General features: G+C 59.2%; 1 protein-coding gene across 3 annotated transcripts in view; it reads left to right on the top strand.

The window, feature by feature from the left end:
• RASA3 (RAS p21 protein activator 3) overlaps positions 1–16,263 on the top strand; it is an 89,567-nt gene that overhangs the window by 63,085 nt on the left and 10,219 nt on the right. For all 3 annotated transcript variants that reach the window (XM_023621903.2, XM_023621904.2, XM_070240030.1), the window contains 12 exons: positions 1,913–2,017; positions 2,743–2,899; positions 3,210–3,358; positions 3,996–4,110; positions 5,347–5,421; positions 6,116–6,239; positions 7,807–7,913; positions 8,294–8,371; positions 10,161–10,238; positions 11,243–11,316; positions 11,958–12,064; positions 12,590–12,672. In XM_023621903.2, coding sequence (XP_023477671.1) covers positions 1,913–2,017; positions 2,743–2,899; positions 3,210–3,358; positions 3,996–4,110; positions 5,347–5,421; positions 6,116–6,239; positions 7,807–7,913; positions 8,294–8,371; positions 10,161–10,238; positions 11,243–11,316; positions 11,958–12,064; positions 12,590–12,672 — 1,252 coding nt within the window. The remainder of the gene's footprint in view (positions 1–1,912; positions 2,018–2,742; positions 2,900–3,209; positions 3,359–3,995; positions 4,111–5,346; positions 5,422–6,115; positions 6,240–7,806; positions 7,914–8,293; positions 8,372–10,160; positions 10,239–11,242; positions 11,317–11,957; positions 12,065–12,589; positions 12,673–16,263) is intronic.

The raw sequence follows: 16,263 nt of genomic DNA, 5'->3' as shown, positions 1-16,263 counted from the left end.
GGGAGGTCATCCCCCACCCACAGCCAGCTCGCTTTCATGGGCCGCGTGGCCGTGTCTTCTGAGAGGCCAGGGGCACGAGCTCTAGCCACCCTGGTCCCAGCGCTCAAGACCCCTGCAGGGTACTCAGTCTTGCTGCTTGGGGCCCCTGTGGGGTCCTTGGTCCGGCTGCTCGGTGCCCCCGCCTCAGGGCACCTGTGGGGTCCTCAGCGCACGGTCCGTGCTCGTTGCCCCTGGAGGTTGTGGGCACACGTTTACTGGCGCCAATTTCAGGACTGCTTGGGACATCTTCCCTCCTGCAGCAGAGCAGTGACCAGGCCGTGGGGGGCTCTGGGCTGGAGGGCTGGCCACCGGCTGCGGGTGTGGGGCCCTCGGGCTCTGCCCCCTCCCCCTTGAGGCCTGAGGGACGGGGGCCTCACACAGATCTTGTTGAGTTTTCAGTTAGTTTAAATCTTCCCTTTCAAAGTACTGAAGCAGAGGCAGAGTAGCCCCAGGTTGAGGCCTGAGGAGGTCCCTGCAGAGGCCCCCCGGTGTTGCGGGAGGCCTGGCCATGTGCACACGGCCCCTTCTGTTCAGAGAAGTGCTGATGGAAGACTGGGCTCTGAATGCGCAAGTGAAGTTCAAGTTGCTTTTTTTAAGCAAAGATATTTTTAAATGCTTCTCTTATTAAAAAGAAGGAAAGACTGGGGCCAACCTGGCAGGGTAGCAGTTAAGTTTGTGCACTCTACTTGGGCCGCCCAAGGTTCGCGGGTTCAGATCCCAGGTGTGGACTGGGCTGCTCATCAAGCTACACTGTGGCAGCATCCCACATACAAAGGAGAGGAAGGTGGGCACAGATGTCAGCTCAGGGCCAATCTTGCTCAGCAAAAAAAAAGAAGGAAAGGCTGCCAGCCTCATTTGCCATGTTGCTGAGGTGTGGATTGGCAGATTACAGGCTCTGCTTCCTTTGTTCTAAAGTGCCGTGTGTGGGACACTGTTCCTCTTCATGTCCCTGATGCCTGTGTCCTTTAGAACATCATTTGCCTTCTGCGATGTCCCCTGCTCCCGCCAGAACTTGCAGAGGTAACAGAAGGGCTGGTGCAGTCTTCTAGAATCTTCCTCTGACCACAGGTGTGGTGATGATTAGTCTTGGACTTTCAGCTCATGGAGTAACCTCTGGCTAATTGTCACTGGAATCTACATGACGTTCACTTGTTAGCACCAGGGCATGCCGTCCGTCCATCCCTCCATCTGTCGCTCACGTATGGTCACCATGGCCCCAAATCAGAGGGAACAATGAGAATACCCCCCAAGGAGAAGGGTCAGTGAGTGACCAGGCTCCCCAGCCAGGTGAACACTACTGTGGCTGTAGCGTCGGCCCGGCCCCATCTCCCCTCCCCAGTGTGGGTGTCGCCGCCTCAAGGGGTCGTGGTTTGTGCTGGTGGGTCCCAGGGCCGCAAGTGAGTGCAGGTGGAGAAGGGGGTCTGGCACCCCCAGTTCTCCTCTCCCAGTGATGGAGGCAGGAGTCCCCAGCTGTTGACCCCGGCAGCCTGGCCAGTCCCCTGTGCCCCTGTCATCTGTGACTACCCCTCCACTGCGCTGAGCTGCAGATGAGGTCGCCCTGCAGGGCTCCTGCTGCTGAGACGTCCCCTCAAGGGGCCAAGGGTCCTGCTGCACTTGGGCCTCCCCAGGCAGAGGGGAGATGGACACTGCCGGCTGCCGTACCCAAGTCAGCGTCTCCCTCCCCTGCAGCGCACAGTCATCCTGCTTCGACTGCGCTTTGTGACTGCATGCAGTCTGTGTCGAACTTCATGGAGATGTACATGGTGGGACTGAGGGCTTCCACTCAGGACCCTCTTGGGGAAGGAGCAGCACTGGGGACAGTCTGCCCCAGGTCATCCCTTAAGGAGACCTGTGTACCATTGTTGCTTCTCAGGGTGGACCTCTGGAACGCCAGTAACTTGAAATTTGGAGACGAGTTTCTGGGAGAGCTGAGGGTCCCACTGCAGGTGCTGCGCCAGTCCAGCTCCCACAAGGCCTGGTAAGGAGCCCGCGGGGGCTGGCGCGCACTGGCGGACAGGGGCAGAGGTGAAAGTCGGGAAAATCAAAGCTGCCTCTCAGCCGCCCACCACTCCTGTCTGGCACGTCCGAGTCGGGGAGAGTCCTCGGGAAGCGGCGCCAGGAGAGATCAGTGAGGGGGTCACAGCAAGAGCCTGAGAATGGAGAGCAGCTTTGAGCCTGACCACGGAGGGCAGGCAACTGGCACCCTTCGGGAGCCACCAACCAGCCTCTGCCCATGGCTGGCATTCCCACTCTGTGCCCTTCTAAGTGTTGTGGTCAAGGAGGATGTACAGGGGCTTGGGCGTCAGGCATAGCCCAGTGAATCCACATCGAAGTTGGGCCTCAGCATGCCTCCCACCTCGCTCCTGTGGCCACACAGGGTCGGACCGAAGGGAAGAGTGACCAAAAACTGCTAAAGCGACTGTGTGCCCTGCACAGACGCTGCAGGGGCTGTGTCAGGGGATGTCCCCTTGATGGACGGACCCTGTGGGTGCTTCTCAGGGAACATCCCCAGATGCACGGACCCTGTGGGGGCTTCTCGGAGGACGTCCCTGCATGCATGGACCCTGCAGGGGGAAGCCCTACAGAACTATCCCGGGCCCTCCTGCCTGAGACCCCGGCAGCTGGAGCAGAATGCTGGGCTCGTCCTGGCGGGAACTGGCCCTGGAGCTGCCTCCCTCATGCTGCGTCCGTGCGTCCCCGCAGGTACTTTCTCCAGCCCCGAGACAATGGCAGTAAGAACCTAAAGCCAGGGGACCTGGGGTCCCTGCGGCTGAACGTGGTTTACACGGAGGACCACGTCTTCTCCTCTGACTCATACAGCCCCCTGCGGGACCTGCTGCTCAAGTCAGCGGACGTGGAGGTACTGCGCCAGGCTCCCCCTCCCAGGGCCGTGCGCCTGCGGTCCCTTGGAGCAAGACCTACCCCAGCCCTGCCCCACATCCTCCTGCCCGGACCTCACCTGCCTGGCCGCTGCCTGCCCAGCACCCCTTGTCTGGCCCCCACCTGCCCCATACCCGCTGTGGCCCAGCACCTGGGCTGCCTCCTCTGTGCTGGTTCTTCCCCCACAGCCTGGCCCCCGGGCCTGGGTCATGCCCAGGATGGTGCGCCTCTCCCTCTGCTGGGGACCGTGGGCAGGTCTGGGCGCCCTTGATCACTGTTGTCATCCGTAGCCTGTCTCAGCATCTGCGGCGCATGTCCTGGGCGAGGTCTGCAGAGAGAAGCAGGAGGCGGCCATCCCACTGGTGCGGCTCTTCCTGCACTATGGCCGCGTGGTGCCCTTCATCAGCGCTATTGCCAGCGCAGAGGTGCAGCGGACACAGTGAGTGCCCCCGGGGCAGGGCAGGGATGGAGGAAGGCCCCAAGCGCAGTTGTGGGCCGCCACCGGAATCCACGCAGGTTCAGGTTCTCTTTCAGAGACACATCAGCTGTTTTTTAAAATTGCCCCTTCTCTCCTGGAAATCCAAGGGATGTGTGTAGGAAGGGGTGAACAGTTGCCTTCGGGACGGGCTCAGTGCCTGTGGTCTGTGCTGCATCAGCCTTTCACCCATGTCAGGGGACCTGTGCCTGCTCTGGGAGATGGGTCTGCTGGGCACGTGGCTCCCCAGTGTTCTGGGTTCAGAAAGGCCTGACTGGCACCCTGGTGAGGTCACGAGGCACAGCCTGTGTCACTCCCACGCCGGCCCAGGATGGGTCCTTAGTAGCTTGGGAGTGGGCAGCTCCTGTCCCTCTGGAGCAGCGTCCGTGTGTTGCTGCACTTGGCACAGAGGGTTTGGGACACAGCCAGGGAGGGGCTCAGGACCCCAGCTGTGGAGCTGGGTCTTGTGTTATCCTGCTCCACCTGACAGCAGAGTCATCGGCAGGCATGGTGCCGTGGCCAATGACGGCGCGCGAAACGGGCCTGCTCCGTGGACACCTTGCCATCCCGAGGGAACAAGTCACCCGACACTGTCTTCCAGGGACCCCAACACCATCTTCCGAGGAAATTCCTTGACATCCAAGTGCATCGACGAGACGATGAAGCTGGCAGGGATGCAGTACCTGCATGTCACCCTGAAGCCCACCATAGAGGAGGTGAGTGGGCATCCCCCGCGAGGGCCCCAGGGGGAGGCGAGCAGGGGTCCCACCTCAAGGGCCCCGGTGGAGGACAGGAACGGGTGTCCCTGAAGCCCCCAGCACTGCTAGGCAGGGCGATGATCCCCAGGAGGACGGGTGGGTGCGCAACCAGCCCATCCAAGCAAAGAGTTGTTCTTTAGTCCTTTAGTCTCAGCTCCTTTCCCAGCCTCCCCACGGGACCTTCCTGTGATTCTGGAATGTTTCTCATTTTCTTAAATAAAAAAAATAATTATCCAGCCATGCTGTGCTGGTGTCTCACACACAAGACATAGAGGAAGATGGGCACAGGTGTTACCTCAGGGCCAATCTTCCTCAAAAAAGAAAAAGTTAAAACCCTGCAGGGGCCAGCCCCGTGGCCAAGTGGTTAAGTTCAGGTGCTCTGCTTCGATGGCCCACGGTTTTGCTGGTTCGGATCCTGGGCAAAGGCATGGCACCGCTTGTCAGGCTACTCTGAGGTGGTGTCCCACAAGCCACAACTAGAAAGACCCACAACTAAAATGTACAACTATGGACTGGGGGATTTGGGGAGCAAAAGCAGGAAAAAAAAGAAGATGGGCAACAATTGTTAGCTCAGGTTCCAATCTTTGAAAAAAAACAAAAAACACTCCATTCTGTTAAAGGCAGAAGGACATGCAGGAGCAAAGCTGCTTCTCCTGAGGATAGGTCCCTCCCACAGCACTGAGTGGCCGAGCTCGTGGGCTCAAGTTGTTCCTGAGCCCCTGCGGTGTGGACGGCCCTCCTGTTGTCTCTTCTCAGTTGTCAGATGCTTTTGAGGAGCCACATGTTTCCTGTTGAAATGACTCAGCGTCCCCTACCTGACCCCTGGGTGGGATGCCTGGGCAGGCGGAATGTCCCCCAGAACAGTGTCATAAAAATGGGCTCTGTGCGATGTGAGAAGACTCAAAATAGCGTCCTGGTGCCATCTGTGAGCAAATCCTGGCAGCATCTTGAGGTCAAAACCTCATTTCACTCTGCGGAGCCCAATCCCGCGTGAGTGGACATGGGTGGTCTTCCAGAAGACCCATCACTTGAGGTATCTGCTCGCTCCCCGAGGGCTGCTTCCAGTGGCTTGGTGGGGGCTGGAGGCAGCCATCTTCTGAACATGGCTCCCGAGTCTGCCTCTAGCCTGCCACCGCTGCCCCATGCCCCTTTGCCCCGGCCGCCACCCTCAGTGCTGTGTGGACACTTTTCCAGATCTGCCAGAGCCACAAGCCCTGCGAGATCGACCCCGTGAAGCTGAAAGACGGTGAAAGCCTCGAAAGCAACATGGTACGGAGCTCTCTTCCCCCCAGTGCCTTCCGGGGCCGGAGCCACCTGGAGGCCCTGGGTCAGTCTGAGTCACGTGGGTGGGGGTGCCCCTGGAGCCTGAGGTGGGAAGGTCGACTGTTCAGCTGCTGTTGAGTGGCCAGTGCCACTGTCCTTTACCCCTGCTCGCTTGCGTCTCTTGTGGCTTGTGGTTCAGCTCCTTCCCATCTCCCGGGGAGGTGGCCTCGGCAGCCACCCACCTTCCCAGCCGTCCTCCCTCCTCTCAGCAGACACAGGCTGGGCGGATGCCTCGGGCTGCTCCCTGAGCGAGTCCTGCTCTGAACAACAGGACGCGCAGCTCAGATGGTTGCCCGGCATCCGCTTCTTCTCTCCTTTAGAAAAAGGAGTCGGGCTTGCCTTCAGAGTCGCATCCCCATGACCTCGTGCTGGGTGGATGACACCGGGCGGGGAGGGGCACGGCTCCCCGCTCCCTGTACTCTGGTTCCTTGGCCCCTGAGTCGTCATTGCTGTCAGGACCTGGTTTAAGGGAGGGGCTTTTCTGTTGCGTTGGGAAGTATCTCCTTTGCTGCTAGGATGTTCTGAGCGAGACCCAGACCCCCGACTTGCTCCCTGGGGGTCCTGGTGCTCCATGTGGCCTGCATGGTGGCCTCAGGGAGAGTGTGCGTAGGCGCTGGGGTCTGACCGTGCCCTGTTGCAGGAGACGCTGCGGCAGTACGTGGACCGTGTCTTCAACGTCATCACCAAGTCGGGAGTGAGCTGCCCAACTGTCATGTGCGACATCTTTTTTTCTCTCCGCGAGGCGGCTGCCAAGCGCTTCCAAGGTCAGTCCCATGTGGACACACTCCCCCGCGGGAAATGACCACAGCCCCGCCGGGTGGGTGCCTGCCCCCACCAGATGTCTCAGAACCAAGAAGGGATGTTTCAGAGTCCATGTGAAGACGGTCATAACATGGCCACTGGGCCAGGGCTGGGCATCCACATGGCTCCATCCCTCCCCGGTGTCCTGCTGCCGTCTGTGCATGGCTCCTGTCTGTTCTTGTCCGGGTGACCAGGCCCCAGCCCTGCATGGGACAGGAAGGCCAACTGCCCGAGTCTCATCGTGCTGGCTTGCTAGGGACGGAGCGTTGGCCTGTCTGCTTTTGGGCCTCTACAGTCAGAGGAACCTCCTGCCTGGTTCTCCCACAGGTTCCTGCTGCAGCCGGTCACATTGCCGCTCGGCGCCCTGTGTCAGAGAGGACGAGTTCTCTGGGGACTGGGACAGGAGGGTTCCAGGGAGGGTTGCTCTCTTCTTAATTATGCTGATTCCTTGAGAAGCCACCAGGGGCTACCCACACAGGCCTCCCGGGGGGCAAAGCAAGGCGTCCCACCCTGATGGGAAGTGTCAGGTTACCTGGGGCCCCAGATGCAGGGTGCGTGCTGGCGCAGGCCAGGTCTCAAAGGCCCAGGAGGGCAGTGCGGGCCGCCTCCCCACCCATCCCGCAGGCCCTGTGCCCGACCCCACCCCTCTTTCCCTGGGAACCATAGATCAGCCAGGTGTGTCCTGCTGCCCCAGGAATCTTGGCCTCCAGGCCCCAGAGCAGTGCCATGGCCCAGACAGGCCCTCGCAAGCTGGACCCACTCCTGCCCCCGGCCCCACCCTCCTGCTCTCAGAGCCTGGCTCCTTCCCCACTGAAGAGCATCTAGTGTCCTGGGGAGCAGGTACCAAGCATACCCGAGCCGCAGAACCTCTGGAGTGGGAGCGAGTAAATAGATAGAAACAAAGCCTGTCCTCCCACCCTGGATGTGAGTAAACCGCCCAGAGAGGAGCCCTCTCCCCATAACACCACGGGGCCTGGCAAGTGAGGCCGTGTCTCTGACAGCCCAGATGCCAAGTGGTGCTGGGATTTCAGTAAGGGGGGACGGCGGGGGTGTAGAGAGACAGACAGAGCCAGAGAGGGAGAGAGAGACAGAAAGAGGGAGAGACTGAGACTGAGAGAGAGAGAGAGATGGAGAGACTGGGATGGAGAGAGAGAGCGACTGAAATAGAGACAGAGAGAGAGAGAGAGAGACAGAGACTGAGCTAGAGACAGACAGACAGAGAGACTGAAAGAGGGAGAAACAGAGACTGAGAGATAGGGAGAGACTGAGATGGAGAGAGAGAGAGAGACAGAGACTGAGACAGAGATAGAGACAGTGATAGGGAGAGACAGAAATAGAGAACCGGAGACAGTGGGAGAGAGAGACAGAGCAGATGGTGGAGTAGGGAGACAGCTGCAGGCCTGCACCTCTGCCTCCAGGAGGCCCTTTGGAGGAGCAGGGCTCTGGGTTACAGCCCTCGCCCCTCCTCAGAGCTCAGTGCTATCGTGGCAGAAAGCCCCCTTGACTCAGCTCTCTGTGTCCTGGCCACAGATGACCTGGATGTGAGGTACACGGCTGTGAGCAGCTTCATTTTCCTGAGGTTCTTCGCTCCTGCCATCCTGTCCCCCAACCTCTTCCAGCTCACACCTCACCACACGGTAAGTGAGCATCAGGCCAGATCAGCCAGTCCTCCTGAACTAGCCAGTCCTCCTAAACCAGCCAGTCCTCTTAACCAGCTAGTTCTCCTGAACCAGCCAGTCCACCTAAACCAGCCAGTCCTCCTGAAGCAGCCAGTACTGAGGGGTCTGGGGTCTGAGTCAGGGTCTGGGGTCTGGATCTCCCAGACCTCGCGGGCTGGGTGGGTCTGGATGAACTTTCTGGAAGGCAGTGTTTGCATGTTTGTTGTTGACTTGAGACGGTGGCTGTGCTGCGGCAGCCCCAGGTGACATGTTCACATTGTTGACCGGGTGATCTGGGCTCAATCACAGCATTTCTGTAAAACTGAAACGAAGCCCACGTCCCCTCCCTGTCTCTACAGGACCCACAGACGTCCAGGACGCTGACTCTCATCTCCAAGACCATTCAGACTCTGGGCAGCTTATCCAAGTCAAAGTCCGTAAGTCCTGTATTTTAGTTGTCTTTTTAATACGAGGAAAAAGCTTGTGTTTAACTCAGTTGTGAGGATAAAGGACAGTAAAACCAGCATGGCATCCCCACCAGCCAGCCTAAGAGAACGTTCTGGCACCTTCCGAGCCTCTTTGCCCAGCTGAGCTGTGAAGCTCCCATTTGAGAGGAGGGTCAAGGCAGCATGTGGCGCATCCCTGTCACCTGTAGGGTGGCGTCCACTTCTGTGTGCAGTTGGCAGACTGAGTTCCCAGCACTTGGCTGCCGTAGATTGCCAGTGAGCTGGGCGGCGGCCTCAGGATGTCTGTGCCGGGGACTGAAGGCTCGTCCACACACAGCCCACCATATGCCCCTTCCTGCCTGGGCTCCGTGCTCATTTTGCCCCTTTTGGTGAGAGATCTGTGTCTGTCTGGCCTTCATTGCCACCCCTTCAGAGAGGACGTTGGTCTGCTCCAGGCCACGGCCCAAGGACGAGCCTCTTGATGCGGTTTTGAGGGTGTTGGGTGCTGGTGCTTCTGGACAGTGATGTGGAGACCAAGGCGGGCTCCTGGGGTGGAGCTCACCTCTGACTGCTCCCGGCAGCCAGCTTGAGTGGATGAGGCCTCCCCTCTGTCTGGAGGGGGTTGAGCAGCAACCGAAGCCTTGCCCACCTGCCCTCCTCATTCTGATCTTTGTGGGGCCATGAGTGAACCAGGGTCCCATCACTGCAGACAGGCAGCCCCCTTCTGGGCAAACGCCTGGCTTTCTCTGAGTCAGAGCAAAGCAGAAGGCACATAGGGCTCGGATCATCTTCTCTACCAGTCAGTCCCGTTTCTGTTGGCTCAAAGCTCCGATGAACCGCCACCTGCTGGGTCTGAGGTGTGCACACACCCACCTCCCTCTTATACCATTCAGAGACAGTAAAGTGACCTGGACGTGAGAACTGTGCCGGTGGGGGGTCCTCGGGACACTGCTGCGAAGGCCGTCCCTGCGTTCCTGGGCTTGTCCGACTCCCGCCAGCCCCTGGCTCACCGAAGAGCCTCCGTCCCAGTGACTATGTTCTAGACCCAGGAGCCGGTGTCAGTGACCATGTCAGGAGGGTGCTGAGTCGTTCGTAGCAGAGAACGCACCGAGGACCCCCATGTAGTTAGCTTTTTTTTTTTAAAGGTTTTATTTTTCCTTTATCTCCCCAAAGCCCGCTGGTACATAGTTGTGTATTTTTAGTTGTGGGTCCTTCTAGTTGTGGCATACGGGATGCTGCCTCAGTGTGGTTTGATGAGCAGTGCCATGTCCGCGCCCAGGATCTGAACTGGCGAAACCCTGGGCCACTGAGGCTGAGCGCGTGAACTCAACCACTCGGCCACGGGGTAGGCCCCTGTAGTTAGCTTTTAAAAACACAGCCTTGGGGCCGGCCCGGTGGCGTAGTTTCGTGGGTTCGGATCCCGTGTGCAGACCTACACACAGCCTATCAGTCATGCTGTGGTGGCGTCCCACGTATGAAACAGGAAGACTGGCACAGGTGTTAGCTCAGGGCCAATCTTCTTCAAGCGAAAAAGTGAATTAAATAAATAAAACCACAGTCCGAGTGGAATTCATCGCATCTGCAGGTTTTGGCAAGCTTCTGTGACTTGAGGCTGCTGCCCCTGGGTGTCTCTGGGGACCCTCACCCCCAACACCCAGCACCTCCCTTTTTCAATGACCACAGCCGAGGCTCTTTGTGGTTGGTGCCTCTGGAGTTTTCAGATTTGGGCCAGGAGCTGAGAGACTGGCAGGCTTTCATTAGGCAACCTGTTTTGTTTTAGGCCAGTTTTAAGGAATCCTACATGGCTACATTTTATGAATTCTTCAACGAGCAGAAGTATGCTGATGCAGTGAAGAACGTGAGTATTGACGTCGGTTCTCATGGACTTGCGGCCCCGTGTCACATGCTGCTCCAGAGGGACACTGAGTCGAAATTCACATAACGTGCAGTTGACCATGGACCATTTTGAGCAGCTCAGAGCTCTGGTCAATTCCAGTGTCATGCGATGCCCCCCACCACAGTTCCAGCTGGAAACGCAGAGGCCCACCTTCATGGAATCTTGTCCTTCACTTTTCACGTCCGAGCCCGTCCTCTCTAAGTGACTGCACGTTAGACCTCCATAGACTGTCACCCCCATTTGTTGTGTGAATTCCCATGTCCTGTCCCCCTTTGCTGTCTGCTCCTGGTCCCCTTGTCCTGGATGCCTCAGAGCCATGGAGCCCTGGGACCTCAGACCCATTAAGGCATGGTGCTTGGGGAGACACTCCTCTGCATCCCAAAGCTTCACTCTTCTCTTTTGTTGAGAAGCCATTGTACGCATCTGTCTCTCAGAAATCTCAAAAACCTGAGATCCAGAAGGAAGGGAAGGGAGAGGGGCTGGGCAGCCATCCGCCGATGGGAGGAATCCACACGGGTGGTGGGATGTGGGACTGGGGGCCCCACCCTGGTGAGACCACAGTGGAAGGCTCGTGGGAGATGGGACGGCTGGTCAGACAGCTGGGGGAGCCCGCATTGCATCAGATCCACAGACGTCTTCCCAGGTCTCCTGTTAAAATCCAGGTGAACCTCCTGGTGTTGTCGAAGCCCGGCAGCCTCTTGGGGAGGTGCCAGCTGGCGTGCAGGGGGACCGTCTAGAGGGGCCATGGGAGGTCTAGTGGGGGCCGAAGCTCCCCAGCCACGGTGGAGACAAGCTCAGGACCCCACGGTTCTCACAGGTACCCAGCATGCTGACAGCTACTCCCCAGATCTGCCCTCCTCTGGGGTCAAGAGGAGACACAGCATTGCAGCATCGTTTCCATGTCAGAGCAAATGCATCGAGCGTGCCGGTTCACGTTTTAACCATCTGCTGCTTTCCCACTTTAGTTCTTGGATTTGATCTCGTCCTCCGGAAGAAGAGACCCCAAGAGCGTAGAGCAGCCCCTCCTGCTCAAGGAGGGGTAAGGCCTGGGCCCAAGCAGAAACGGGGGGGTTCCCTGGCTGCCCCGACTGAGAAGTAGGGCGTCCTGCCACATGGCCACTGGGCTCTAGGATTGGGTAGCCCAAACCTTTGGGGCCTTCGCAGGTCGCCTTAAATGCACCCAGACAGCACTCAGGGCACGTCCACGACATGCTGTTTACCTTATCTCTGTGTCTGTTTTTGGGTGCACTTGCAGAGTAGAGATACCCATCCTGGGAGGAAGGGGAAGAGGCCGCACGGCCCTGGACACTCAGGCATGTCCACTCACACAGGTTCAGGCCTCGCCCCCCAGCCCTCACTCTGAGGGCTCTGTCAGGATGCACGCAGGAGGGGCAGCTGCTCTGCGGGAGGGACCGTTGTGGGAATGGACTTGTGGCCTAGGGTTAACTGCAGCACAGGGACTAAGCTTCTCAAAAGTAGGGACATCTGCCTTTTAAAGTCTTAGTCTTTCCCTTGGAAATAAAACTGAGATGCTGGAAATCCACTGTCTGGTGGAGTACAACAAGCACGGAGGGGACGGGCTGTTCGATTTTGCAGACGTGACTCTGGGCCACAGGCGGAAGGGCGGGGGCCGAGCCCCAGGCGTCAGACGTCACCACCAGTGTTTCCTGTCCATGGCAGGTTCATGATCAAGAGAGCGCAAGGACGGAAACGCTTTGGGATGAAGAATTTCAAGAAAAGATGGTTCCGCCTGACGAACCACGAATTCACCTACCAGAGAAACAAAGGTAACAGGACTGCCGGCCGTCTCCACAGCCCGCTCTTGGGGGATGGAACGCGTTGGTTCCTGTCTGCTTCCCTGGAGGGAGATGGAGCCAGGTGGTAGGCCCCACGGAGGGCACAGGGAGGCCTGGCAGGAGGTGGCTTGGCGAGAGGCAGGGGCGGGCGGCCACAGCTTCAGGTGCAGGTGTGGGAACCCAGTCTCGCGGGCACTGGGGGTCATGACTGTTAGGCCGTATTCCCTGGGGTCTGCAGTGGCTCAGATCTAGACCGTGGACATCGGGGAAGTGATTTCTCCCACAAAAGTGTGGGAACGTGGTCCTGGAGACAGGGCATGATGAGAGGCCTCGACATCCTCATGGACGAGGCATCGGGTCCTACCGGGAGCGTGTACATGAGGCCCGGGCACTCTCCGGACTCCGGCTGTCCCCTGTCCCATGGTCGTGAGTCCCTCAGCCGCTTCTCCCAAGCACAGGAGCTGACCCTCCTACCTGCAGAGGCCACGGGCCGTGCTCACAACCCCTTTCTCACAGGAGATCCTCCGCTGTGCAGCATCCCCATCGAGAACATCCTGGCAGTGGAGCCGCTGGAGGAGGAGTCCTTCAAGATGAAGAATGTGAGTGCAATCCGCAGTCTCGTCTCTGTCCCCTGTGCTCACGTCCCCATAGTCCGCTGCCTGCTTCTCCCTCAGGCCTGCAGTAGCCGATGCTCACGAGGCACTGCATGGCTTAGAGTCCCAACCGTGGAGCACAGCAGCCTGGCTCTCCCTGTGGGTTGGCTGGGCGGGCAGAACCTGCTGGAAGGAGGTCCAGGGGCAGGCTGTGGGACCGCGCACGATTTCTATAGACTTCTTTTGGTCTAGTGTGTTGAACCTACAGGAAGGTCACAAGAACAGAATAGGGACACAAGTTGCCGGGCATGATCCTCTCCTCCTTGTCCCTCTATGCACATTGTAGACACTTGGGTGTGTTTCCTGAAAACAAAGACCTTGTGTTACCTGACCCGCCAGTGACAGGGTCAGGACTCCTGACACTGACCACAGTTGTGACCGACCCGCAGTCCGCGTCAGGTTCCGGGTTGTCCCGTAACCACCTCATGGCATTGTTTTCCAAGCCCTCCCAGCCAGGGTCGCGGTGTGAGAGTCCTCTGCCAGCTACTTGATCTGGAACATTCCTCAGCCACTCCCGTGCTTTGCGGCTGCGACATCTCTCAGCACGCAGGCCAGAATATGTGGACGTCCTAAGTTCGGGTGTCCTGCACGGGGTCGGCCGTGCAGGTTGGTGATGCATCTGTCAGGAATCCCCAGAGGGGACGCATGACCGGGCAGATGAAGCCCAGCTGGGGTTAACCCATGGCTCCTGGGGAGACACACCAGCTTGTCAGCCCTGGTGCTCCTCGAACTCTGCACCATCCTCATGGTTTCTGACCCACCTGCTTTGTTGGTTTTCTGCTGTGGGAGATTTCTCTCCTCCCCACAGAGGTCCATCCGCTTGTTTGTTGGGACTGTGAGGACTCCTGGGGCCCTGTTTATTCAGGGGTTGCAGTCCCTCCCGATGCCGTATGTGTGGACACTCGTGGCCCCAGCCCTGGCCGTGGGAGCTTGCACGGTCATTAGATGCAGCTGTCGGTCTGCTGTCCCACGTCACACGTGCCAACGAGTCCTACCTGTGAGTTCTGTTGACATGTGAGCACAGACACGGCATGGTGCAGGCCGGAGCCCACCTGCGCCGTGAAGGGCCTGAGTGAGCGGTGCCACGGTCCTCAGCCAGCCTGTCACGAGGCCAGGAGGGGCGTGATTGCCCTGTGCCCACTCGAAGGGCTGTGGGAACCTCCTGCCCTCCACTGTGTTAACCTCTCAGATCCATGGACGGCTTAGGGAACCCCAGTCCCATGCTCGCCTCCCAGGTGTTGTGGGGCCACCAGGTGGGGGACAGTGGGGCCCACCCACAGGCACAGGGCTTGTGTTCCTGTCTCCAAGCGCTCGCAACACTGTGGAGGAGGAAACACTGCTGCCTCCCCACTCCCGGACCATGGCCACTGCTCCCCCTCCTGCCCCCTCCTGTCCCCCTCCTGCCCCCTCCTGTCCCCCTCCTGCCCCCTCCTGTCCCTTCCTGCCCCCTCCTGTCCCTTCCTGTCCCCTCCTGTCTCCTTCTGTCCCTTCCTACCCCCTCCTGTCTCCTCCTGCCCCTTCCTGTCCCCTCCTGCCTCCTCCTGTTCCTTCTTGCCCCCTCCTGTCCCCTTCTGCCCCTTCCTGTCTCCTCCTGTCCCTTCCTGCCCCTTCTCTGCCCCCTCCTGTTCCCTCCACAAGGCCCCATGGGAGAACTCTCACCCCAGCGACCTTGTTCTCGGGGTTGGGGAGGGGGGCAGTGTGGGTATGGTCTCTGTGGAAAGTCCCTGCCACAGCGTAGCCCTGTGGCTCTGCCCAGAGGCACGGAAACAGGGATGTGATGCCCCCGGCTCCTCCCAACCATGGCCTCAGCACAGAGCCCGCTGCTCCAAGGCTTTCCTGGTTTGTCTGTTTTCACCCGAAACTGCACACTTGTGTCCTCTTTTCTCCTGTCTGTTCCCGGTTCTGTTCTCAGTTCCTTATTTCCTAAACATCTCCTACGTTTTCTATTTCATTACATGTGTTTTTTGTGAGTCACCTGCAGTCTTTTTTAGAGCAAGGTGAGGCTGTAAATAATAAGTAACGTTAAAACTGAAAATTCTACAGGTTATTCCCCAGGCTTCCAGCTTTAAAGGAACCAGCAACCCCAGACCATGACCCTGCACCCTCCAGCCTTTAGCGGCTCCCCTCCCTTGGGAGCAGTGTGTGGCATCCTTGTGTCATGAGCTGGCCTCTCTCCGGTAGCCCCACATTGGGATGTTTTCACAGCTCTTCCCCCGTCTACACTCCTGGCCATGGGCTGGAGTGGATGGAGCAACCGCCCTGCTGGCCAGGTCTCCCTGATGGCGATGGTGACAGGAGGGCCCCTTGCAGAGGACAGGGGGGACAAAGCCGCTGTCCTCGCCTTCGGGACCGCAGCCCCTCCTGCTTCCGTGTCCTTGGTGCAGGTGCAGTTGTGGTGCACGTCCCCAGGGGGCACTGGCCTGTGCTCGGGGCCGGGGCCTGTGCTGAGTCGACTCATCCCTCATGCCATGTCGAGTTCCCACGGTGCATCCTGTTCCTCGGGGAGGTCCAGTCAGGACCCGCAGGGGCCCACCAAGGGTTGTTACTCGGGATCTTTGCGGAAAAATATGCCCCACTGGACGGGGGAGAGAAGGGTGCTGGGGTTGGTGACTGTAGGCTTTTTTCCATAAATTATGTCCCGCACTCCTAAGAGCAGCTGCCATGTGGGGAATGGCTGGCTTGGCGGGCAACCTCCATGCACTCAGCGGCCACACCTTCCAGACCCTGATGGCCACGCACTCTGAGGTCACCGAGAGCAGCTGGGCCAGCTCTAGGGTGTGCACTGAGTCCGGGGTCACCTCTTCCCCACCGCCATCCTGGGGATGAGCTCAGCTTTGACCCATCTGTGGATGAAGCAGTGGACTCTGCGAAGGGGGTGAACTCACTCCTAGGAACTCGGACACCGCCTGTCCAGCCCAAGGGCCAGAGTGGCCCCAGGCCCAGTGCCTGTGGTTGTTGGCTTCATTGTCTGTCTTTGAATGGTGCCTCCTGCCAACCGCATGGACGGCCTGGGGTCTCCAGGGTCAGGCCTTCGAGCAACTTCTTTGGACACCAGGAGCCAGCCCCAGTGACCGCTCGCCCAGGAGCACAGCCATTCCCTGTGCGATGTGGGCTCCCTGCAGCCAGTGGCATTTCCAGACCCGGCAGCTCCAGGACAGGCATCGTCTCAGTTTAGGATCAGGACCCAGTCAGGTTCTGCCTCTCAGAGCCGGCGGGGCCTCCACCATCCTCTTGGCCTTCTGTCTGTCTGCCTCGCCCATGGGCAGAGCTTGATGGCCTGGTGTTCAGTAGGTGCCCAGGGCCGCTCAGCCTCTTTGGGAGATGCTGGAGGGCTGTTTGGGCCAGTCCGGGCTTGCTGAGGTGCCCTGAGCTCACATCTCCATCTGGGCCTGAGGTCAGCCCCTGGCCTGCGGTGGGCGGTGTTTGCCAGACGACGAAGGAGGCAGCTCCACAGCTGAACGGCTCAGCCGCAGGTGGCAGCTCCCGCTTGCCTTCCTCCAGGACCCTTTGAGGCGATTTCTTAGGCTAGCAGATGGC

Source organism: Equus caballus, chromosome 17 (assembly GCF_041296265.1).
Source record: "Equus caballus isolate H_3958 breed thoroughbred chromosome 17, TB-T2T, whole genome shotgun sequence".
Classification (NCBI taxonomy): domain Eukaryota; kingdom Metazoa; phylum Chordata; class Mammalia; order Perissodactyla; family Equidae; genus Equus; species Equus caballus.
The sequence above is the reverse complement of the archived record's forward strand: the minus strand, read 5'-3'. Positions and strand labels throughout refer to the sequence as shown.